Source organism: Canis aureus, chromosome 21, assembly GCF_053574225.1.
Source record: "Canis aureus isolate CA01 chromosome 21, VMU_Caureus_v.1.0, whole genome shotgun sequence".
Taxonomy (NCBI): domain Eukaryota; kingdom Metazoa; phylum Chordata; class Mammalia; order Carnivora; family Canidae; genus Canis; species Canis aureus.
This window is the reverse complement of record NC_135631.1, coordinates 33,270,837-33,297,290: the sequence shown is the minus strand read 5'-3', so window position 1 is coordinate 33,297,290 and position 26,454 is coordinate 33,270,837. Positions and strand designations below refer to the sequence as shown.

The window sequence follows — 26,454 nt, the reverse complement described above, 5'->3', positions numbered from 1 at the left end:
ATATTTTCTGGGGCCCCTGGGTGACTCAGTCAGACAAGTGTCCACTTCTCGATTTCAGTTCAGGTCATGATGTCAGAGTCCTGAGATCGAGCACTGTGTTGGGCTCCCTACTGACCATGGAGTCTGCTTGAGATTCTCTCTTTCTCTCTCCCTCTGCTCACCACCTCCTCTCTCCCTCTTTTAAATATATATATTTATATTTCTTGAATTTTTATTTGGCCAGTCACCAAACCCAATAGTTTAGTAGCAAAATAAATACTGTCTTCAGATGAAATAAAAGGTATAGGCAACTAATACAGCAATTTATTTTACTAAATAATTCACTGTTTCAAAAAAGCGCCTTTAAAATCAGGTGTGGGGCACCTGGGCGGCTCAGTCAGTTAAGCATCTGCCCTTGGCTCGGGCCATGATCTTAGAGTCCTGGAATTGAGCCCTGATTGGGCTCTCTACTCAGCAGGACTCTGCTTCTCCCTCTGCCCCTCCTCCGTCATGCTCTCTATCTTTGTCTCTCAAATAAATGAAAAAAATCTTAAAAAAGGACAGGTTGTAATGTCTTATATTCTTCAGACATTTACTTAAGACCATTTTTTTAAAGATCAAATTAGTAATCATAGTAGGGGAAAATGTGGCTAAACATGTAGAAATATTGCACCTGTGGTATGAATTTATATGCCACCAAGATAAATTATGTTAAAACCAAATGGCCTTTGGAGAGCAACCATAGTCAACATATGATTTCATTTCAATTGATTTCTGAACATTCAGAACATAACTAAACAACGAGGCTGTTTTACTCCTTAAATTCTGTTTCACATGGAATCATTGCAAGATACTAAAAGTTCCTTCCTAAATTAGATGATAAATTTAATTAAAACATGTTTGTTAACTTGTCTTTTACCTCGCAAATAATCTTTCTTTACTCAGTTTTTTGGTGAGCTTTTAGTTCACGTGATCTTCAGCCAACTGAATTTGTTATCTGAAATGAAAACTGTATCTAAAGTTAAGAAATAATCAGACCTTCTTTGATTTGCCAGCACATTTTTTTTCTTTGTGGGCCTTGTTAGCTTTATGAGGATTGTTACAAATTCCAGTTTCTTATCATGAAAGCACATGTCAAGGTGAATAGGCATCAGACAGTAAGCACGACCCACATTTAACAAAGAAACAAAGAAGGATCGTGGTCTCAAGATGGTCATCGTTTTGCTGGAGTCTTGTCCTAACTCATCAACAGAGAACACGTGTGGTCATAAAATACCATATTAACGCATTCTTTCCCTGTCAGAGTGAACTACGCCGAGCTTGCCAAATTCCAACTCAGGTAGCTCCGTTTTTCCAGCCAATATTCCTGCTGTTTTTTCAACTGGGTGAATTATTCCGACTTCCTCTCTTTTTGAGTTGCTGGCTCACATAGGTTATTGGGTTTCCATCTCAGTGGCTGCTGCCTATCTACAGCGAGTGAATGATCTTTCAAAGGTACTTTGGGATGAAAGCTAGTGGATAAATATGAAGAATTATATTTTTATTTCTTCTCTTTGGAGGGATTAGTCCTATAACTTTTGTGTTTAGTTTGGAGGGCTCTTATGATTTGATTTCTCTTCTGAATAAGCGAAACAGCCACCCAGATGGCAAGCACTTCACATTTCAGCACAGTGTAATTTGATTTGGAAGTTCAATGAAACCCACTTGGAAATGTCCCTCCAGTAATATTTCCCCTCTTAAAAAATTCAGTTTTAAGTTCCTGGTTTCATGCATAAATAAGCTCCAGGGAGGCTTAGTGCTGAGTGGCAGGGTGACTAAAGAAATTGTTTTAAACCATTTAAGTGAAATGTTAAAAATAAATGGTGTGCTAATCTTCTTAGGATTTCACTATAGAAGTAGTGTTTATGCTGTAATTTCCTACTTTCAATATCATTTATAATATTCTTATGAATAATATACCAAAATTTGTTTTGTGTTTGTTTATGAATACTGAGTCTATTCAGTGAATATTTTTACAGGAGGCCTATTCTGTGCAAGATGTATGGTAAAAGAAATGATAAGAAAATCTCTTCCGAATATGTTCAAATTTTAAACCTATGAAGTTACCTCCAAAAGCACTAAAGGCATTAGAAAGAAAAAAAGTCTATTAAATGCATGTATTTTAATGAACACACTGCCATTTCTAACGTTTATGGATCTGGCATTCACTGAAAGTGTCACTCCCAAGATTTTTATTCCTATTAAAGTTAAGCTTAGGTAACCTTATTGTCATATTTAAAGTCTCTCTTCCTCATATTCTGTTTATACACACACACACACAGGTTAGCAGAGGAATGCTAGCTATCTTAAAATACTACTTTTCTTGAAAATATTATATTCTTTAAAAATATTACCTCTCTTTATTCAAGCTCCGGAAGACCTTAATTACTTCCTATGTGAAATCTCATCTTAGAGCCTTTGTAAATTATGGGGCTGAAGCAAATCAATCTTTTCCTATTAATTAGAGCTAACATAAGATCTTTGCTCCACAAATAGACAGTTGACCTCTAAGGAACATGGAAGTTGGGAGCGCTGACCTGTACAGTTGAAAATTTGCATATAACTTATGACTCTCCAAAAACTTAACTACTAACTGACCAGAAGCTGAAGGATAACACACAATAATTGGTTAACACATAGTTTGTATGTTACATGTATTATCTTCTGTTTTCTTAAACTACAGAAGATATGTTGTTAAGAAAATCATAAGAAAGAGAAAATACATTAACAGTACTGCACTGTATTTATTAAAAAAAAATATCTGTACCCATGAAGTTGAAACCTGTGCTGTTCAAAGGTCAACTGCACATATAAAAGAAGCTTTACTTTCTTGGACCTAAGTATGATGACTGGGACGGGGAAATAAAAAGAGTGGGATGCAAGGCCCATCAAAATCAACTGGATAAATTCAGAGGCTATAGAGTTTCTAGAATACACAAGAATATCTGTATCAACTCAAAATCAAGCATATGGTATTCTGATTACTCATCAGTGGGAAGTTTTAAGTGTTAACCCTTCATTTAAGATACGAAATCCCTACATGCTGTTTCACACTTTCCCATCTTCTGTAAACAGCATAACCTTGTATTAGCATATAACTCTAAGTATTGCAAATTTACTAACAGAAATTCATACATCTGTACCATCCCTATATCAGAACTTCGTAACACTGAGAAAAAAGGATTCCTTTTTTTTTTTTGAAAAAAGGATTCCTAATAGCACCTCGTTGGATGTCAGGGAGAGCTCTCTTCAGGTTTATGTTTGGGAACTCCCCCATCTCCACCATCACAGTGCTGGAGTACTTTGACAAAGGTGTCATTTTTGATTGAGTCCCAAGAATATAAAAGAGCAAGAAAAATAATTTCATTGTGTTTTAAGTGATGTACTCAGGTACCTCATCTAATTAAATGGAATCAAATGGAAATTGAGACCAGACACGGCAGCTTATTCTACTATTTCAATGTGGACATTTAGTGGAAGTTTGAACTGGTCAACCTCTATAGTTAACATTCTAGGTAAACAGGAATTTAGATAAATAACTTTAAAGCTCTCAATTGAGATGACTTTCTGATGAATTCTACTGATATAAAGAAAGCCAACAAGAAGAGAATATTTAAAGTTCCCCTAAAGTCACAGAGCAATTAAAACAAAAGGAACTAACATATATTACAATAGTTCAGCCTCTCTGGCCAGGTTTTATAAAGTATGCCCATAGCTCCATTTTTTGAACAATAAATGGCACAATACAACATGTTTTATACCAGTTATTAAGCAACAATTTGTGTTTTGACACACATATGTCAAGTATATTGCACTCATTTTAGACTCAAATTGGCTCAGCTTAGCATGGCTTAAAATTTTTTATCCTTGCTCTCAACACCAATAAATACATAGGACTCGTCAACACATACCAAGAAACACTAAGAGAACCAAAGTTTCAAAATCAATATGATGGCCAGCTAATGTCTGTGGCAAAAATAATTACCAATTAAGGTAGAGATGAAGGAGGAGCTGGGATCAAAAGGACATCTGCCTCTTCCTCTTTCAGACCTGTGCAATTCCAGATGAAACAGAGGATCCTTGAAAAATAAAACAGAAAAGCCATTATGTATTTACTGACTTTAATAAGAATCTAACTGCTCAGATGAAACATATAAAAACCCTGATATTTTGCAAAATAGGTACTGTAAATAGGGCACCATTGAGTATGATCAAGTTATTTAGGACCAAACTGGGTTTTATAAATTACATATATGGGTTTTCAGGCCCATATAGGTTTTCTCACTCCCCCCAGAAAGTATGCAGGTGAGGACATGGAAGATGTTAGCAATTTTTATCACTCAAGCAGACAGTGTTACTTATTCTGAAATGTGTCTGGTAAATATTCCAAAGGAACAAAAACATGCTTAAAAAAATAGTTACCAAAAGGGAAGTTCAGTGATAAATACAGAAATGGGCTGCTATTCCATAAAGGCCACTACTGATTTGTTTTTGCAGGGTCTGCAAAAAGAAACTGATAAAATTTTCAAACGATTTGGATTATTTATTTCCAATCATTTTAATTCTTCATCGCATATTCTTTGTATAGACATTTAATTTTAATAATTTAGAAAATGATGGCTGCATAAATTATTACTGGAATATAGATATATAAAAATAAGTGTCACAAAAATAAGTGTCGCATCATGAGCAATATTTCAGACTTGCGTCATGTGAGAGCTTGAAAATAAGTATTCCTATGAAAAACTACCACTTAATTGGTTCCTATTGTGAGCGCATAACCACAGAAATTTTCTCTGAATATACTCAGATTTCAAAATTGTCCCTAATACACTTTTATGATTATTAAGTGTTCTATAAATGGTTTGGGTAAAAGAAAGTAGTTTGGAAAAGTGACAATAACAATACTGAAAATTTTGTAAGAAGAAAACTACTCTGCAGCAGAATATTGCTGACACTGCCCACTGGCGTCTATGAACAGCCCTGCCCACCTGTGAACCATGATCCTAAAAACAATATGAAAGTCCTGAGTAACCTCTGAGAGGTTGAATTTGACTCAATCTTGAATTTGACTTTCTTAGCCACTCTCCTAACTCACGTTATCTGTCTGTCCTTATCTTGCCATTCTTATTTGACACACTTTTCTTTCTGTCTCTGATCCTCTAAAATCACCCTTCTGGTCCTGCCGTTCCAAAACCTTCCCAGTAAATGAAGAGTTCATCTGGCCTCTATACCCTCCAGATCTTATCCTTGGAATTAAACCACAGCCTAGAGAACAAATGTAGGCTCCCAACACAGATGTAGCTAAAGACACAAAACTTTTTTTAAGCTTCTATTTGTTTTCCTATTTATACACTTCACACAAATAAGTAGAGAGTAGGAATACCAATGAATAATTTGAGACATTTTTGTGTTCGCTCTTCAGAGATAACAAATTTGCAATGACATGAGAAAAAAAAAGTTTGTGCAAATGAGACATAATGGCTGGTCTGCCCAGCTAACCTAACACTTGTGCTGAAAGGTTTGCATCTAAATTTGCAAAAGGGACCCACAGCATTATGGGAAGAAGAAAGTGATCAAGTGTGTGACTGTAATATATGTTTGACCCATTAGTTGCTATCACTTTTGTAGATTATTGGAAAAAAGTAGGTAGGACATACATTTTATATTTGTTCAAATGCAAACATCCAAATAAAAAAGCTGTTAAAGAGGTATACTGAACTGCTTTCTTAAAATCAAAACTTTCTACAACTTCAAAATTCTGATACTCAGCTTTTCATCACTAATGACAGATGAAGGTGATTTACCCAATGGGTAAAATTAGATACCTTCAACACTAAAATTGAAACTGCAAACAAGTATGTTGCTTATTTATTCAAGTCAGTGCACTATATTAATAAGTTTAAACTGTCACGTGGGTGAAACATAGAAAATGCAAACTAAGAATTCTAAGGTCAAGAGAATCTTAGACTTTGAAGGACTGTAGTTAGATGAAGAGAATGAAGTCACAACGTCTGAGAAAAGGCACAGGTTTTCCTAAGTAGAAATCACGATCTATGCTCCTGAGGCTGTCGTTGACCAGGGAATTTCAGCACAGGTCTGAATTTTCAATTTTCTGTCATATCAGTGTCTTCAGCTCTCAAGAGAAGTTGATTGAATCAGCAGAAATAAACCTATATTAAAAAATACACCTATAACCCAAACATCTTGAAAACAATCAGAACCCAGAATCACATGCAATTTTTAGGTTATGTACGAGGCGTGATTCTGTTCAACATGTATTGAACAACTAGCTGAGTCTGTAAAAGGTCATCCTCTTTTACAAAACCTCAGATTTAAATCTGAGGATAAATGAGTGTCGGATATTCAAACATTCTCAGAGATCTATGCCAATTTGTATCTTGACTGAAAATTTCCCCTTTTATGTAGAAGATTACAACTCTTTCTCTCATTTAGTTGATTAATGGTGAAAGCTACCTCAATCTATAATCATTTTAAAATAATAAAATAGTTCAATTAAAATTTTTTGCCTTTTTTTTTACATCACTGCTAAAAACCCGTATTTTTCAATAAAGGACATTGAACATTTTATTTTTTATTTTATTTTATTTATTTTATTTTATTTTATTTTATTTTTTGAACATTTTAATTTAAAAAAATGCATGTGTTCTTCAGTTTCTACTTGTTTAGCCCACTGCTGAATAAAAAAAAAAAAAAAAGAGAAACTATTGGAACGCCCTTGCTTTAGAGAAGCGCCATTATCTTTATTCACAAAGAGAAGGTTCCCATCTTCAGAGGACACAGTCATTGCATCCATACATAGCACGTGGCTACCACTCTAGGACTCAAATAATACAAAAATGAAGACAACGGCAACTGGATTGTACAGTGTGATACTTACATTTGAAAACTACAAGATTGTGTATTTTGAAGCATATGATACGTATAACACAATAATGAAGAAGTGCTTTGGACACCTGAAAGTCTGAGTGCCAGCCGTTGTGAACCACTCGCAGGCTTCCGGTGTCTCTTACCTGGGCTCATCGGTGTGTTCAGGATAATAATGCCCAATTAATACTAAGAATTCAGAAGGGACTCTAGCACCCCCAGGAATCCTGATCTGACCTCTTTGCCTGCCCTAGAATCATCTCCTTTCCCTTTTTGTGTCCTATCAAGCGTCATACGAATCCTTCTTTTATGTAATGCACTTTTCTGTGTTACAACTGCCTGTTTGATTCCTTCCTTCTCGATTGTAGTATTTTTTTGGGGAAACTGCCCATGTGATGTTAATCTCTGATCCCCTCTATCAAGTAAACTACCTGGCACATAATAAATGCATAACTCTTCACAATGTTTGCAAAAATACCACCTTTCTAGAAACAGATTTTTTTTTCCGTTTTGCATTTATTTATTTATTTATTTATTTATTTATTTATTTATTTATTTAGTATCTAGAACTCACAGACTGCTGTAGACAGGTGTGTGGAATTGAAACTAGACAGTAAGTACAAATTGCTCCGCTGTGCTACATTGTGCATGCTTCCTGACAGCTGCTCATATAGCAACATCATGATCCTATTTTTTTCCTACATTTTGATTGCCATTGGCTTTAGTAAAACTATTACATTGTTAAAACAACTAAAGGAAGAATAGATATGTTATTTCCCCAGCTACTTAATGAGGGTAATATATTCTTATATACACTTTTATAATTTATAAAAGATTCTTACCAGGATTAGTATATTAAGGTTTAGGATAAATATAATTGAATACTCCCTGGCATTTATTAAAAATAAAATCAAATACTGAAGAATGATAGTGGTGTTTGTTTTATCCCCAATGACCTTATTAATGATATGTAATCTGAAGTAATATGGAGGTACAAAATCATTTGTTACTTAAGGCTTCTCTTTCCCACATGACTAATTTTTTTTTTTAAACGAGTATTCTTTTGATACGGTGGTGTATGGTCATGAAGCTTCAATACTGAGCCGAGAGTAAAGACTGAGTTCTTAATTCTTACCAAGCAACTAACTTGACAGCAGTTTTTAATAATTTACCTGATCTTTCATTTCATGATTTTAGAGCGGAGGCTTTCTTTATCTTGTTAAGCTACCTATTTAAGAAAGACACATTGGTTCGATTCATTTTAATTCCTTAGGACTCAATATATTATTTTTGCAACTTCATACAGCAGAGATGTGGATATTGTTGAGAAAGGGTAAAAAGAAAAGAAATATCCTAGACTGCATAATACTGATAATGGAGAACAGGCAAATTCTAAACTTCTATTGCTTTGTTCTGCACAGATCGAGCTGACTTCAAAATTAAGTATACATTCAAGAATGAAGTTTCTCACATTATTTTGAGAGTTCATTGTGATCTTAAATGAAGTGTTTAATTTAGTGCACAATCCAATAAAATGCTAAAAAGCGAGTAATATAATTTTCTTGCATGAAGTGAAATTCAGCAACCAAACCAACCAGAAAACTTGAGGCATGATGACATTGTCAATGACCCTAAAGCAATCGCGCTTATGGTTCAAGTACTATGTAATGTTGGTGTTTAACCTTATGGTGAATGTTGGTCAGTACTTATACTGGCTTTCCATTATCTGTGTTTTAACAGCTGGAATTTCTGTCTGAGTAATGTGGCTTACGTTTACAAGACATCACTAGCATTAGCAGTGCGGGCTACACTTTTTGTCTCTGTGTGGTATGAAGTTTTTCAATAGGTTCTCCTGTGCTTGAAGAGAAACCAGGACTTGCAGATTGCAAATGTGGGCAGATGCCTGTGCTCTTCAGAAAAAAGTTTTAAGAATAAATAGTATGTCTTTCCAGGAGAATTTTCCCCTTTGGGCCTTGAGGGGAGTGCGCGGAACCCAGAAATACTGCTCTAAGCTATTTTCAATAGGTGTGAGCTACTGCGTATCAGCTGTGAAATGTGAGGCCAAGTAAATCAAATGCGAGTTTCCCATTAATAAGTCAGCTTGGTGAACTATTTTTGCCCTTAGTGTCAATGGTAAATTCTGAAAGATGTCAGAAAAAAACTAGACCATTACAAACACTACAATGCAATAATCCCTTATTTTATTAACTATTTCTAACAGAGAAAAAATAGTAAAATAAGCAAGGCACGTAAACACATACCCATCAACAATGAAAAATAAAGATACAGTTTTGATAAGCAAATGTCTATAATAACCATATCATGCATTTTAGTTCTGTACCTAAGTTATCTAATGACCTGTAGCAAATTAACTTTGAAAGTGACTCACTATACAATTTTTTCCTTTCTTCTGCCAATCAATAAAAATATGTATTAAAGAATATTTGAAACTGAATAAACTGGTATATTTATATACCCCAAAACTGAATAAACTGGTAGAAAAAAAATACAAAATAAGAGTGAAATTGTAAGTAAACATTTAAACATTTTGACACTAATGGCTCTGCATTTTTTTACATTTTTAATGTCTAAAAAATTATGTCATACTTGTATGGTTCTTTAAAATGTAGGCAATACCCTTGCATAGATTGTTTCAACTTCAAAATAAGCTTATGAGGTAAAACAGGGTTCAAGAATATTCACTAACATTAAAATCAAAGGCAGGGCAAGGGCTAGCCAGTCTCAAAGAGTGTCTTCTAGCTTCTGGTTCCACATTTATTTTACATACAATATTATCCATCCTACCTACCATTGTAGATGGAGAGGGGTATATGTTTGTCCTGCTGGGCATGGTTGAGTGTCTTTTATGAGGTAATTAATGTATAATCAAGGTTTGAAAACGTTTATTCAGATTTTTTAAAGAAGAAAATATCATTATTTAGTTATCCATTTATTAAATTCTATGTTCAAATGCTTTATTTCCTTTAACATTATTGGAATAGCTTGCAGATGCCACCAAACATTTTTTAAAAGCATATATAATACACCTAAGGTAAAGTTCTAACTTGATTATCTTGTGCTGAATTTTTTTTTTTTTTTAATATTGCAGATTTTCTTATGGATTTTTTAAAAAAATTTTATTTATTTATGATAGTCACACACACACACAGAGAGAGAGAGAGAGAGAGAGGCAGAAACACAGGCAGAGGGAGAAGCAGGCTCCATGCACCAGGAGCCCGATGTGGGATTCGATCCCGGGTCTCCAGGATCTCGCCCTGGGCCAAAGGCAGGCGCCAAACCGCTGCGCCACCCAGGGATCCCTTGTGCTGAATTTGTAAAGCAATGTTTGCTTAAAGAGATATTTGTAGGCAAAATAATCTTTCCCCTTCTTGTGTTTCCTTTAATTACTACTTCACGATTCCATTCTCCTTGCCCTCATCTTATGCCAATAGTCTTTTAAATTCCACACTATTAGCTCTGTCTACCAGAAATGTATGTCTTGTGTACTAAAAGTACTGGAAACAAATACTCTTCAAACCTTAATTATTATGTAGCCCTGAAGCCTGCTTTTATTAGAAAACAGCGTCTTCCTTGCTGCCTACCTCTTCCTCACCTCCCTTTCAAATAGAATCATGCCACTCTCCCTCCGGTGCTTCCTTGCTGTTATAAAGTGTAATCTCCAAAATGGCAGTTCAGGATCCTCACTGCTCTGTCTTAGGCTATCTCCTTCATGACTTCCACCGTCCAATCACAACTCCAAAAGCACAAGCTGGCTGACTTTCTTTAAAGATTGTATGCTTGACAATACCCATAGCTCTTCCACTACAGTTTCCCTTTGGGAAAAGGGAATTCAATGCTTCCTTTTCTTTACAACATAAACCCTACGTAATGAGGAAACAATGCTGAAAAATGACTTTGCTGATATTCCAGGAGACTTCTCCAAGCAAAACTTCTCCCATAGGCTGTGCTACATGTCTCCTGTAACATTAGTTCCATTGCATCACGGGTACGTATATATGTTCAACAAACATTTAAGAAGCCTCCTACATTCCAAACATTCAATCAATACTGAATTTAGGAAACAAGGTGCATTCCGCTCCTTTTAAACCCCATAAAAATTAAGCTAAGCATCCTTTCTAATTGTAAATTTAACAAATAGCAGAGCCAAGGTGAACATGTGACTACAACTAATATGCTAATTTTTTATGAGACAATATATTAACTCTACTTCAATGGCAAAAATAAATTCTCTGATGTTATTTTATAAACTACTAGGAACCAGAGGGAGGAGGAGAATGAAAATAGGAATAGGAATGAAAATTCAGGGATCCCTGGTGGTTCAGCAGTTGAGTGTCTGCCTTCAGCCCAGGTTGTGATCTGGAGGCCTGGGATCGAGTCCCACATCAGGCTCCCCGCATAGAGCCTGCTTGTCCCTCTGCCTGTGTCTCTGCCTCTCTGTGTTTCTCATGAATAAATAAATAAAATCTTTAAAGAAAAAAAAAAGGAATGAGAATTCAAGGAAGAGTTGAATTGTTTTTTACAAAGAGAGCTAATCCAAAGTGGAGATAAGAAAGCCTCTAGTTTGATCTATGGCTCAAGTCCCATAACCTCTTTCAACCTCAGTTTCAACATTTATGAAAAAGAAGAAACAAGATTTCTGTGTTGCTCTCTCATATGACTGTTGTGAGAATCAGAAGAAGGAATATTACAAAATTCCAGAATTAGAAAATTTGAATGTGACATAACTATATATGAAAAGGAAACTGACCTCTTACAAATCCAAGGGTTTGCAAACAGATATTTTATATCAAATGTAATGGTGCACAATGCTGATTTCATTCTGTATTATTTTATTTTTGTTTTGTTATTTTGTAATTAACTTTAAAACCTTATTCTATATTATAAGAAACCATAAGTGTAAGAATACACATTAATATGGATAGTATTTCAAAGAACTGGATAGATGATGGATTATTCGATAAATGGTGTTTGGACAACTGGAGTGCCATATGGAAAAAAATAAAGTTTGATTACTACCTCATGTCCCATAGCCCTGTAGCCAAATTCCAGATTGATCACCAATTTAAACATAAGAAATAGGATTATAGAAGGAATAGAAAAAGACATAAAAATTTTGTACATAACCTTAAGTGTGGAAAAGACCTTTTAAAACAAGACACAAAATCTAGAAGACATAAAAGAAAAATTGATAAATAATATAACTGAATGATTTTGAGAAAAGAAATCTTATGTTTATGGAAGAACCATAAACATTTTTTTTTCACTCAAAAGGACTTTTTTCTCTCCTTATTATATAATGAAATCACACAAGTCAATAAAGATCACAAAACAAATTTTAAAAATAGTCTGCACCCATAAAAGTACAAAGTGGTCTTAGAAAAACTTTTTATTCTAAGAAACAAAGAAGCTATAAAAACAAAGACTTAGAAGAGGTATGTCAGCTTGACGAGGTATCTCAGGGAAAAGATGACACAATCAGTTTATCAATAGGAGAATAACTCTAACAGACTGAAATAAGCCTAAGAAAATAAAGACCTTGATGCTGAAGCATTTTCTGGACATATCCTCTAAGATCATATTAGAAAATGTCATATTATAATTAAATATCTAGTTTTGAGATTAAGAAATTTGGTATTTTAATTATGTGAAAAATTACCAGAGCCAGTCTTCTAATAATTATAGCATCGCTTGTAATTTGATTCATTTATCTCATGATCATCTGTATTTGATTTTGGAAAAAGTCAAAGTCAGTGTGATAGGAAATCTACCACAATATGTCTAGTCAAATCCCTGCCTGGACTACCCAGTTAATCTGGTGCTAAATTTACAACTGATATGGAAACTGAAACACCATTCTGTAATAAAATACTAAGTAGTTTACTTGGAATCTCTTCATATCAACAAGTTATACAATATTCAAAGCAGATCTACACATAAAAAGGCTGAAGAAAATAGAGTTTTGCCATAATAGGCATCATGGTCTAGATTCCATAATTTTAGCTGCTTAATAAAATGCCAAGAATGCTAGTGAATGGAACTGCAAATGGCTATTTTTTAAGCAATTTTAAACTTTTAACCTATATATTACAGGGCAAACCTAGTAGAAAAAAATTAATGGTAGTAAATATTTGTTCATTATTAGCAGTGTTTAATTTCTGATATTCTCTATACACTGTGTAATAATTGGTACATCATAAATGAGCAATTAAATCATATCTGTTTCTTAGATAAAACACATAGTACATATATGATAATTTATATATGTGTTTATATAATAATTTACATATATGACAAAAGCAATATGTGAAATATGAATATTAAATACTCTACTGTTAAATTAATGTTAATCAGTATTAACATTAAAACTGTAAAGAGGATAATGCTAGAAATAATCACAAATAAAATTTCACATATATTTCAAAAAATTTAACTGAAGGACGCAGGTAATTATTTAGACATTTACACATGGAAAGAAAAGATCCATCTGGATGCAAGTTAGCTCTAAGATCTGGATTTCTCTTCTGGACTGTTTCTCCTGCCCACCTTCTCTGGGTCTGACTGCTCTCACTGTTATTCTGACCACACACAATGAAACAAGAGTCAAAATTCTTTTTTGAGGACAAAGACGCTTTTTAAAACTATGAATATCTACTTTTCACAGGGAGGAAGTCATAGCCCCTTTTTTAGACTACAGACAGCCTTTGGAGCAATTCCTCATTTCTGAATCCCTGTTCCCTTTCCCTTGGACACATGTGAAAACTCTTCAATCTTCTGAGTGTCCCCACTGCTGAGTCAAACATGATCACAAAGGATCACAGTCCTGTGTGGAGAAGAAAAGAAAGAATTGCTGGTAAAGGAAAAATCAATTCACCATCTGCACTAAAAGGGGACAGCTGCAAGGGTAGGGATGCCTTCTCTAAGTGCTGATTTGTCTTCCAGTCCTGGCTGGGCCCATGCAGCCCTTGGAGTTAACAGTGTCAACAAAGAGAATTCTGGAAAACAGGGTTAACGGGTAGGCTTTTGTGGTTATCGGAGTCTGGGTTAAGGGATTTCTGGCTTTTTATCAGGGAGAGAGGAAATATGCATGTGCAGAATTGTATCTTCATTCTTACATAGAGAAGAATATTCCAAAATTGTTTTCAAAGCTAATAACCATTAAATCCTTCCTGATTTTACGATGCCCAGGCCTATAGTCCAATTTGCTATACACTTGAAATAGGAAAACCTGCTCCATGACCTAGTCATGAGAATGTATGTTTCTACCTTTCTCCTTGCATCTCATCCATCCCTTCATCAAACCACAAAAAGCAGCTTATTACGAAAACATTAAAGGTGTGTGTGTGTGTGTGCGTGTGTGTGTGTGTGAGCATATCCTTAGCATGTTTCTTGTTTTTAGTAATTATTGTGGAGGCTCATGCCCGTAGATAGAGACAGAACAGAAATACAATAAAACTAAAAGAGACAGTATGTTTCACTAGGATCACATCATCAGTGATAACAGAATGGAGGATAAACGCAGTGCCTAATGTCTGCTCTCTACCACACCATTTCAACGTGGCCTTCATTCAACCATGCACTTCCTCACTCTGCACGGCGCTGTGCTAGTTACTGCAAAGGTAATAGTTCATTTCTGCAGATACAAAGCACTCTACCTACATGCTCTTCCTATGGCTATCACAAGTCTTTAAGACAGGTATTTAAATGTACAATGATTCTTCCAAGAACATCACGAGACACGAACTATGTCTTTCAGGCCCTAGATAGGGAAATATAATTACTATAATGAGTGCATCAGTGTGAAAAGTCCTAGAATGAGGCACACACTGTGATGAGAACAAGAACCTGGAGCCTAACTTTGGTCCTGGGGGCGGTGTGGTCTGAGCGGAAAGAAGGACTGGTAATGCTCTGAACTGGTTTTCCCAGGGACAAAAAAAAAAAAAAAAAAAAAAAAAATTAGTTAAGATTCACATTAGGAACACTCTGTCTCAGAGGCTGTTCCAAGAACATTGCTTACTTGTCTTGTTCATTGTTACTACCTTCTGAGACAGATAGTTGTACCCTATTTTACGAATAAAGGTTCTGAGGCTCAGAGATATAGAGAAATGCATCCAAATTCACAGAGCTAGTAGCAGGAGGATGGAATCCCCAGGCCTGCTAAGCAGCCTTCGACAGGAAGGCTTTTGGAAGGAGAGGCGTTCCATGATGAAGGGATGGGTAAGAAAGGGGTGCAGCCCTCAGTGACTGGGCCTAAGGTCGCCCAGGGAGGGCTCAGGAGTGGGGGGGTAGGAGGTGGGAGGGTGGCCCCCTCCTCCCCTCGCTGTGCAATAGAACTCGTCGGCGTTCTGAAAAGACTTATTGTTCAGTGAAGCTGATTTGACAGCAGGGATCAAGTAGGCTGAAGAGCCAGCGAGGGCGTGAGGAAGCCCGTGGAAGCCGTCGGGGCGGTGAGCGTTCTGGAGGAGGGACTCGGAGAGGTGGCTGAAACACAGCCAACCCCGCACCACCCCGACTCACCTCGGGGGCAGCTAGGTTGGCGACACAGCACTGAGGTTTTAAGCACCAGCCAGAAAGAAAAGGGTGACAGCTGAACTGTGATCGGAGCAGAGTAGAAAGGAACCAAAGGATAGATTTTTAAGGAAATGTGGTAAATCTCCTACGAGGAATGTGTTTACTGATTTTGGATACTTTTTAATTGAGAAGAGATACTAAAGATTTTTAAAAATATTTATTTTGAGAGAGAGAGAGAGAGAGAGAGAGAGCCCCAATAGGTGGGAGCAGCAGAGGGAGAGGGAGAAGCAGGCCCCCCGAGCAGGGAGCCCGATGCAGGGCTCGATCCCAGGACCCTGGGATCATGACCTGAGCCCGAGGCAGACGCTTCACCCACTGGGCCCCCCTGGACCCCTAAATGGCAGGAGATACTAGAAAGTTGACATAAGATATCAAAAGACATGTCAGAATTAGGAATTCAGGCTTGTGAATGAACACATGGGGCTAATGACTACCACCGGAAGGTTAAAGGAATGAGACGCCGCCGGTGGTGGTGACAGTGACAGCTGATGACTCCCTGACATTTACTATTTTAGGTGCTTTATTTACATTATTTGAGATAGAGCGAGAGAGACAGCACACAGGAGAGAGAGAAAGAGAAGCAGGCTCCCCACTGAGCAGGGGGCCCAACACGGGGCTCCTTCCCAGGGCCCCGGGACCGTGACCTGAGCTCGAGGCAGATGCCTCACCCACTGAGCCACCCAGGCGCCCCTCCATCCAGTCTTTATAGCATCACTGACCTGTCAGTTCACAAAGCCCACGTTATGCCAAGTTTACGTGGATGTCAGACAAATATTACTTCTATCTCCATTCCATCATTAAATGCTTTTTGGTCTCTAGTTCTACAATGATGTTCAGAACATCATCTTTAAGCCCCGAGGTTCATATTTACACATCGCTGGAGTGAAGAAGTGTCTACCGGCCTGGTGGGTCTTGGAACAAGCGAGCAGTAACCATTTCAGGGTCCCCGTGACCCCGCTCCCGTGGCCGGCTGGTATTATGTCATAGGATCTCACCACTGAGCCAGGCCCCGAGGGGCAGGGAGGCCGGGGGAAGGTGGGCCGAGGTTTGTGGGCTTGTGCTTCTCCCTCCTGTGTTTGCTAAGGCAGCCACCCTGCCGGCCAGGGCTTTTGGTCTGTATTTGTCTGGTTCTACAGGCCTTCCGCAGCCAGCGAGTGGCCAGCATGTGGCTGGCCAGTGTCCGCATCTGGTAAGCAATGGGGCTCACCCAGCACATTTCCAGATGTGCCAGCCAGGTCCCGGGGCCTTGCCGGGAGCCCTCGGGGCGGCCTTGCCCGCGGACCGTGGCGCCCTCCCCCCACCCCAGCGCACGCTGCCGCAGGCTTTAGGCTTTGCTAAACTCCTTCTAGTAATTCCACAGAAAATCAGCAAATCTGTGGTTCCTAAGCGGTAGAGGAGTAGGTTATTTTCTTGTATCAGTCTGGCTCCAATCAAGTGACCGAAACACTGATACAGAGGGTTAAACAGGGACGTGTAATATAAACGTGATTAAGTGATGACAAGGGAGCAAGGATGATGAAAGGAAGGCTGAGGAAGGAAAAACCTGGGAGGGAGAGTCGCCCCCCGCCGCACCCCGGCAGGCTCGCTGGCCCCACGCAAGGGGGAGGCGCACCTGCCGGACAGGCCTCCCGAGGGGTTCCTGGATGCCGGCCTGGGCCCAGGTCTGTGCCGGGGGGATGGGGGCAGGGCCCTCGGGTGGCCTGCTCCCTCTGCGGGGACGAGGGCAGGTGCTCCAGGAATCCGTGTACTTCGGGCACCTCGTGCCCAGAAAACCACATGGTCTGGGCAACAATGGAAGAAGTGCGCTCTCTAGAAACCTGGTGAAGGGGCCACACCAGCCCCAGAGGGAGTCTTTTCCTTCTGGACCGTCTCTCAGTACCCTCTATTGACAAAGATTAGCAACTGCTGGCTTAAAGAGAAGTGATTAGGGACTAATTACCCCTGCAGACTCCCTTCCCCTTTTTCCACACACTATAACCTAATCACAGGAGTGATATCACGTCACCTTTGCCATATTCTATAGGGTAGAAACAAGTGACAGGTTCCCTTCCCCCCTCAACTGATGGGCCGGAGTCCTCAGGTTCGTCTTAGAATGTGCCTACCTTAGAATGTGCTGCATTTTTTCATGATTGCCAAAAACTGGAAATAACCCAAATGTCTCTCAATATGTGAATGGATAAGCAAACTATGATACATCCATGCTATGGAAAACATCTCGGCAATGACAGGGAACATAGTATTCACGTACACACTATTGGATACAATCTCAAATGCTTTACACTAAGCGACAGAAGCCAATCTCAGAGTCGGCCTGCTGTATGATTCCATTTAAATCTCGTTTTCAAAATTACAAAAACTATTGGGACAGATAATAGGTCAGTGGCTGCCAAGAGTTGAGGAAAGGTCAAAGGATTGACTGCAAATCTGGTCAGTGGCGGTGCTTCCTGGAATCTATGCATGTGTTTAAAACTCATAAGATAAATTTAGAATAAATTTATCAGACAAAAGTGAATTATACTTGATATAAAGTTAAATCATAATATAGTTTTGAAAGAAACAAACGAAAAAGGCCATATTTTTTTTGTTCCCACCAGAAAGAAGAGCTCCTGATCCCATGTTTTTAGTGAATGATTTAACTGATAACTGCCAGGATTACGCTGGGCCTTAAAGAAACAGAGAGAGGAATGATAATCTTTTTTCTAGAGACACTTTGGCACTCACATAGAAATCATAATTCAGAATTAAGACTTGTCTTAAGTACAATGAAAATCCAAAGGAAACGTAATTAATTTTACCAGGTGGGGGTTGAGATAAACATCACTTCGTTTTGGAAAAATGAGTTAGGATTTTCTCAATAGAGAATGAAGATAAGTGGTTCAAGTAAAGGGGTGGGTGTGAACCAAGACCTGAGCAACTGAGTGAACACAATGTCTTCGAGGCATGGCACAACGTGCTGTGGTGGCTTGGTCAGTCTCTTAGAATAAGGTGAGTCCTAAAAGTAGTGTGGCAGCTACTCCCTCATCATGAAGATTCCCCTACCCTTGTCAACCAGAATTTTCAGTTTTATTATTAAAAGAACTATTTCTTTGCAATGTCCCTAGGACATTATTTCATGGGGGTATGGCAGGCATAGGAAATGTGGATGGAGAGTTCTGGACAGAGGTCAAGTCTGGGGATAAGATTTGAGAGTCAACAAATAGGTAATAAAGCCATGTGAATTAATCAGATTGTCAAGAGAAGCGTGAAATGTGAGAAAATGTGAGAAAACACATGCCAGGGTTTCTCACAACTCCTACAATCACCGAAGTTTAAAGGACTGGGAAGCTAGAATATTCAGAATTTTTAAACTATGAAAAAAATAATGGTCCTAAAAATTACAAGAGGAAAGCTATTATACCAGAGGAAAGCTGTTATACCAAAATTATAAATACTGTCAAATACAGTAAAGAAGAGGCATAATAAGATAGGGAGTGAAAGAGATACTTATTTGACAACTAGAAGGTTATGGGTAACAGTAGCAGGAGCAATTTTAGAAAAGTGATAAATGTACCGTGGATTGAAGAACCAATGGAATTTGAGGAAGTAGAGGTGGTAAGTACAGACTCTTCCTGCATAGCAGCTCCCTTCCCGTGTATGATCTCAGAAAATCCACACAATCTGGCAAGTGAGGTATTATAACAGAGACTTAATTTACAGATGGGGAAAGCAAAATTCAGATATGTAAAGTATTGACCCAAAGTTTTAGAGGTAGTAGGCAGCAGTACACAGATTTGAAATTGCATCTGTCTAGTTCAAAACCTATATTCTTTTCATTGTATCAGAAAACTGCAGTGACTTGGACAATGCCAGGACAGTTCATCGAGGACTAAAAGTGAGTGAGCACATGTATATGGGCTCATCTGAATAACAGTGGTGCCAACCAGCATCCCCCAATTGTCTCTAATGTTATTCAGCAGTTCGAGAGCTCCAATAGAGAAAGCAAAAGGTTCAAATGAGCCAGGGTTAATACATCATAAAGGCAGATACATAAAGAACAAAATCGTTTGTGGCCATATTTTGTCAATGTCAGTGGAGTGTGTCCTTCACTGTATCAAGAAGGTAGTAAAATTTGAAGAGATTGAAGGATGAGAGAAAAGAGAAGATGTCTATGGAAGGCAGAGGATGAAAGTCAAGTTGAGACAGTAGGAGAACAGGGGAGAGAGCACAGGTTCACCTAGATAATGCCTGCTTAGACACAAGTATTGCCACCATCATTAAACTATTTATATGGCACTTCGTGCTATGTCTTGAAGGAAAGCAGCACGGCATAATGGAAAAAACTTGACCTTGGACCATGCAACCCACATTTGGCCACTTACTATGCAGCATTAAGAAGCAACTTACCTTCTGTTTACGTCCCTCATCTGTTACATGAGAGCAGTAATCCCTCCCTTGTGGAAAGTTATGAGTATCGAAGCAAATGAACAAAAACATCTGGCACATGGCATGTGCTCAATGCATGGTCATTACATTTATTAAGATTCTTACTGGGATGATTTGATTATCACAATAAGACTGTGAGGTAGACAGTACTATTTCATTGCTATGTAATTTTAGATTAGAAGATACCCTTTATCTAATTTTACACATGAGAAAATAAGGAATTACAGAGGAAAACAAACTTTGTGTGGACGTTGCACTAAGATGAAACTATACCTTGCTAATACTGCTCCAGAATTTTATTCAGGAAATAAAACAATCTACATACTGATCAATCTACACAGACTATCAAAATCTGACAAATGTTTCTGGTCTGAGATTACGGATGGACATACCAACATATATTTAACATTTTGCTCTTGGTTGAGTCTCTTATATTACTTTTCTCTTCCTCTTCTCATAGGAAAATGACAGTGATGAGCAACACACCAAGAATCCTGCATTTCTACTGAACTTTTCTACTTTTTCTTTCCTTTCTCTGCTTAGCTGCTTCATCTATTCATACAAGTTTTCGGGAAAATATATCCACAATATCAAAGAATTTTAAAGGTTAACACAATAAATGAGTAAAATTAGAGTTTACTTACTTCAAATATGTATCTCCCTTTGGGAAGTGAAACCTGACAAAATTCAATTTGCCAGACTGGAATAAGCAAGTCATTCTAATTAAGCCAATATTTTAATTAGACCACCAAATTTAACTCTATGTACATCTGTTCTATATCATGCCTGTGAATTAGCAGCATAGCATGTGATTAAATTTGTAACTCATTTAACTTGACTATACTAATAAAATTCAAGTTAGTTGTAAGGAGCCAACATATTACTTAATCACCTAATGTTGCTCAAATGTCTTAGTGAAAACATTCTTGAAAACAAGAAAAACCTACCAGGTTAGCACATTTTCTCCTAACAGTTACTAAATTTCAATGAATATCCAATGTATCTTTAAAGAATTTTATTAACATCCTAAGGTAGATTTTTTCAAAGTTTCTCCAGATACCTTCAAGAGAATATTTAAAAACTGAATCCATTTTAAATTATTCCCAACTTAAACCAGGCTAATGTGACTACTACAAAACATCTGCCATTACCCAAGTGTCATCATGTCAGGGAAAGACATGATCCCGTTGTCATAGTATCATAAATGTGAAGAGTGGTAAACTATGATAACATTAGGTTTTTGGCATGAGGTACAAAAGTCCACATATAGAAAGTCTCTTTTTCTTTGCAATGGACTTATACTACAGATACTGTTCATCATGTTATCAGTGTCCCTTATATAAACATATGTATATAATTATACCTCAAAGCCCAAAGATGGAAAAGGTAATAGAAGTAGTTACTTTTTGTTGAGTACCTACTTCATTATTGGGCTACATTTTATTTATATGTGACTTGTATTCTATTTTTATACTTAAAATGTTTTTATAGTTAGTTTTTAATGTATTTAATTCTCACTACTGACTGAAGACTGTACAATTGCTAGGCCTATAAAATATCTAGTTAGGTTACAGTGAAAAAATGAAAACTCAGGTATTCTTGAATCCAAAGCTTGAATCCAAATCCATTAATCTCTATACTGTTCCTTCCATCGAGAACTATCTCTCTTTTTCACTGACTTACCGTGGGTGACAAGAAGGTTAATATCATTATCAGAAAATATTAGTCTTACTATCCTCCCTGTTACCTCTTTTCCTACCATCTCTTTAAATATAATTCAGCAGTTCTTTTCCACCATTTCCCCTCCCAATTTTATTTCCGATCCTTATTTTACATTTTCTAAGGGTTTTAAAAAGCAAAGAAAAGGGCCATACTATGGGTGATAATGATCAGGGCTAGATAATTATTTTCTCCAAAACTAACCTGGATATTTCATATTTGCTCTCTCATAAAATCCCCTGACAAACCTATTTGGCAAATGTCAATTAGCTCTTCAATGGCCAGCCAGAGACTCCATTTCAAGAGTAACCCAACAATTCTAAGCCTCAATAAGATTTGAAAAATGCTCAACTTTATTAGTCATTTGGGAAAGAAAACTAAAACCGCAATGTGATAGCACATAGTCACCAAAATAACTGGGGAAAAGACAGTGCCAAGTATTGTCTGTGGGGAATGAGGTCACTGGAAGCATCACACTGCCAGAGGCCGTGACATCGGTGCAGTGGTTCATGACAGTTTGGGGTGTTTACTACTGCTAGGCACATGTAGCCTCTGGGGGCCTTAATTCTACTCCCAGAAAATACTAAGCAAACACATATGTGAATGTTTACTAGAAAGACCTACACAAGAGCGTTCACAGCAGCACAATAGCACAAAACCATAAACGACCCAAATAATCAGCAAAAGGAGAATGGGCAAATAAATTGAGGTACAGAAATACTACACAGCAATGAAAACACACGAAAAACAGTTACACACACAGCCTAGGTCTGTCTCACCATCCTTTTAAAGCAAAACAAGCTTGGCAGAAAAATATATGCCGTGTGATTCCACTTACGTAAGATTCTAAAACAGGCAAAACTCCTCTATGGGGAGAGAAGTCCGAACAGTGGTTACCTGCAGGGAATGGAGACCCACAAGGTCGGGGGACAGATCCTGGGCCCCTGGTGGCATTGGCCTCTTCATCTGGACACTGGTTGCACGGATGTGTCCAATTTGTAAAAACTCATCGTGAGTGCAATTTCTTGATCTGTACACTTTTCTCCACGCATTTTATAAGTCGAGAAAGACGTGTACCTACAGAGTGTCTTTGTGGACTACGTCATGTTGCCTAATTCATGTTCCGAAGACCAGAAAAGCCAAGACTGGTATCTGTTATCATTTCATCACCAAACCTTTCCAAGGGTGGACACGATGGACATGATTAAAAGAAGAAATGTCGGGGAGGGTCCTTAAACATTCTACCTTACGAAGACTGCCAGTAGCTTCTCAAGTTGGACGTCTTGGTGTCTTGGGTAGAGGTCTACGTCAGTGGGAATGTCACAAAGGCTACTCACGAAATCATGGACCCGCACAGTCACTGCTTCGTTCCGAGGTTCCTGGGTGGGTACTGGGTTCTGAGCCCAGGAGGATCTGCAGGGGCTCCTAAGTCTCCCGGTGTCTGGGGAACAAATGCCAGGGCCCGTGGGGCCCAGTTGGCGGTGACAGAGCGCAGTGGGCACTGCCAGCACCTGGCCTTGGGCCACCAGCCGCCGTGACTACCTCACCCCCCGGCTCCTCAGGTCCCTGGGGTGCGACTCCCAACCTACGAGGTGGAGCCAACCGGGGCTCCACATAGGCTCCCTGACGGGGCACACACAGGAAAGGCCGCGACCCGCGAAGCACGGCTGCGAGCTAGGCCACCAGGCCGCCAGGCCCCAACCTCGGATGCGGCCACGGGCCCACGAGCCACAGGCGCTCCCCGAGCCTCTGTGCGCCCTCCCACACGGCAGCACGCTCCTTCTCGGCCTCCCTGGGGCCTCCGGACTTCTTCTGTGTATTCATATTTTTTAACTGGACTCACAGCTTAACAAATAAAACGCCTCATTACATACATTATGACTCGTTCTTCCTGTGGAATACTACGTAGCTGCTCAGATGAACTAGGCGCAATTGTTATGTCCTAACGTAATGAATGTTCACGAAATATTTGAGTTAAAATCAACAAAATCAGAAGTTCACGTGGAGTCTGACATTTTTGTCTGTTTTTGCACAGACATGTACCCACAGTTAGTCTTTACTAAGCATCAAACTGCTAGCAGAGGAGTGCCATGGGTGACATGGGCAAAGGCTGGCGAGGACGACATCCGCTTTTTATTTTAGCGACTTCTTCTGTGTATTCATATTTTTTAACTGGACAAAAAAAGCCATGGAGCAGAGCTCCCTGCGGCTGTGACCTGTTCCTTCCTTCATTAGATACGGTCCTCGCACCACACGCGCCTCCCCTGCTCTCTGCCCTGCTCTCTGCCTTGCCAGGGCCAGCGGGGAGCTGCGGCCTGCACTGCCCAGCGCCCCGCACGAGCCCCTCGGCCCAGGCCCGGGAGCCGGGAGGGCCTCCTGCCAACCGCCTCGCACTCCGCAGGCAAAACACAGAGCCGCAAGCAAAGGGTGTCAAGCAGCCTGCCTTTCCAAGAGCTTCCAGGGAGCCACTCTCAGACAAAACCAGCACAAGGAATCCCGTGTTCCTTCCCACCACATCATGTAACCAGCTTTCACTATTCCGGGGTGACAAGAGAAGGACCTGAAGGAACAATCAGTCTCTTCAGACACCTTTTAAAATAAGCTTAGGGGTTTGAAATGTCACAAAAGTAACAGCCTGCAAGCTCCTGATGAAAACCCCATACTCACTTTGATTTGCAGTAAATAAGGCACAAGAAACACTGTTCAAAATGACTGAGGACCCAGCTGACAAAATGTAGGATTTCTTTTAAAATACTGATTCTATTTAAATCTTCTAATGTTAATTTCTAAATGATGTGTCTGGATATAATGCAAATATAAAACTTAAAAGAGCCTTCTCCACCTACTCAAATGATTTTTGTCTTCTTTCTTAAAGAACTATGAATATATTGTCTTTGATAGTTACTATGGTAGTATAAATAATTTCCCCTTCCACAATTAATTTTCAATATCTATCTTAACACATAAAATATTTCTATTCTCCCTGCTGCCAAAAAACCCACAAAATATTATTATAAAGTAATGCCTATTTTCATTGCCCATAACTTTGATTACATTTTTGTTCAAAAATACATAAAAGGCACCTGGTCTACAGAATGAAAAACATAGTGTGAGGCCAAAGCAAAACCTAAGCCTGCTTTCATAGGGTGATGCACATTGTCTTTTAATCACTTATTTGAAATGAGAACATAAAAAAAATTGCCACAATTTTTAAATTAGTAAAACATTTCTATATACTTTTACAAAAATGGATCAGGAAATAACAACCAGGGTTACCCTATAAAACATGTGACTGAAAAAGTTTATAAAAATATCTTGGTGCAAGTTATAGTCTGAAAATTTTTGTTAACTAAAGGCTAGTTTAATATATATTAATTACCTGAAAGTATACATGTTGCTAAATACTTGATGCATACACTTCATATACTTGTTCTATTCAAATGGCTAATGCTCACTCTTCATTTTTACAAAATTATTCTAAAATTATTGTCCTCAACACGTTTTCACCTGCTGTTAAGAACATTGCAGTTAAACAAATAGAAATAAACAGGGATCTAATAGAAAGCCACTGAAAGGACAACTTTAAAAATCTTTGTAATTTTGTGGGTTTAGAAGCTGGGTGTGGCAAGTGTTGGTACTAAACAAAATACTTTGTGAAATAAAAATATGCATCTTTCTTTGTGAAAAACACAAAGAATATCAGATGCACAGGTATGCTGATCAGAGTTGCATACAACAAAGTACTAACAGTTATAGAAATCTACTGGGTAATTTTTTAAAAAAAGATTTTATTTATTTATGAAAGACAAAGAGAGAGGCAAAGGGAGAAGTAGGCTCCCTGCAAAGAGCCCAATGCGGGACTCGATCCCGGGAATCTAGGCTCAAGCCCTGAGCCAAAGACAGATGCTCAACCGCTGAGCCACCCAGGCATCTCTCTACTGGGTAATTTTTTAAACCTCTAGAAACTGTCACTAGTTTTGTTAGCCAGCCAATGAAATTTTACTCAGTACAAGCAGCAGAAACTAAAATTTGACTAAGAAACAAATATTAAGTACTGTCAAAAATGTATTTGACTTAAAAATCCATGTATTCATAAATGTATGTTTTGATCTATTTTGGATAATTAAGTATTGCACCTGAAAAGATACTTTCAATATTTACTGAAAATACAGAGTTCAAACTCTTAAGGATCAAAATGTAAAATGCATGACTCTAAAAGGCAAGAGTCCTGTTATGTCTAAATTGTAATCTCTTACTGGCATATCATAAAGTATTTAACTAGAGAATACAAATTTCCAGTCTATGAAGTTCAAATATGGATGAATAGCTAGGAACATTACTTGTGTACAGTTTCTAACATGTTTTCAAAGAGATTTATACTGGATTGAGGGATATGTATAACTCTCATGATTTTGAAGCTGATAATATCCCAACTTATATAGCTGAGCTGCATTAGAGGAAATGTGTCAAGACTGTATACTGAAAATCTTTTAAAAATTCATTATCGATTATATTTGGTGCCAAGCATAGTTGCATGGCTAAGTCAGTCTGCATACTTAAAAACTGATATAAATAGGCTTAAATAAAATACGCTGAGAAAATACCCTACATTAATGAAACATGACAGCAATCTATATTCAAGTGCTTATGCCGACAAAGATAATCATATTTTCCCATGTTTGGCCGAAAAATTTTGGAGATGGCCCACACATTCACCCCTTAATGTTTATGGTTCTTGCAAGGAAGAATTCTGGCTGCTTCTTCTTCTTCTTCTTTTAAAGATTTTTACTTATTTATGCATGGGAGACAATAGAGAGA

General features: G+C 38.1%; 1 protein-coding gene across 4 annotated transcripts in view; it reads right to left on the bottom strand.

Moving 5' to 3' along the window:
- SEMA3E (semaphorin 3E) overlaps window positions 1–26,454 on the bottom strand; it is a 235,933-nt gene that overhangs the window by 45,744 nt on the left and 163,735 nt on the right. For all 4 annotated transcript variants that reach the window (XM_077863833.1, XM_077863836.1, XM_077863834.1 and 1 more), the window contains one exon: window positions 4,004–4,097. In XM_077863833.1, coding sequence (XP_077719959.1) covers window positions 4,004–4,097 — 94 coding nt within the window. The remainder of the gene's footprint in view (window positions 1–4,003; window positions 4,098–26,454) is intronic.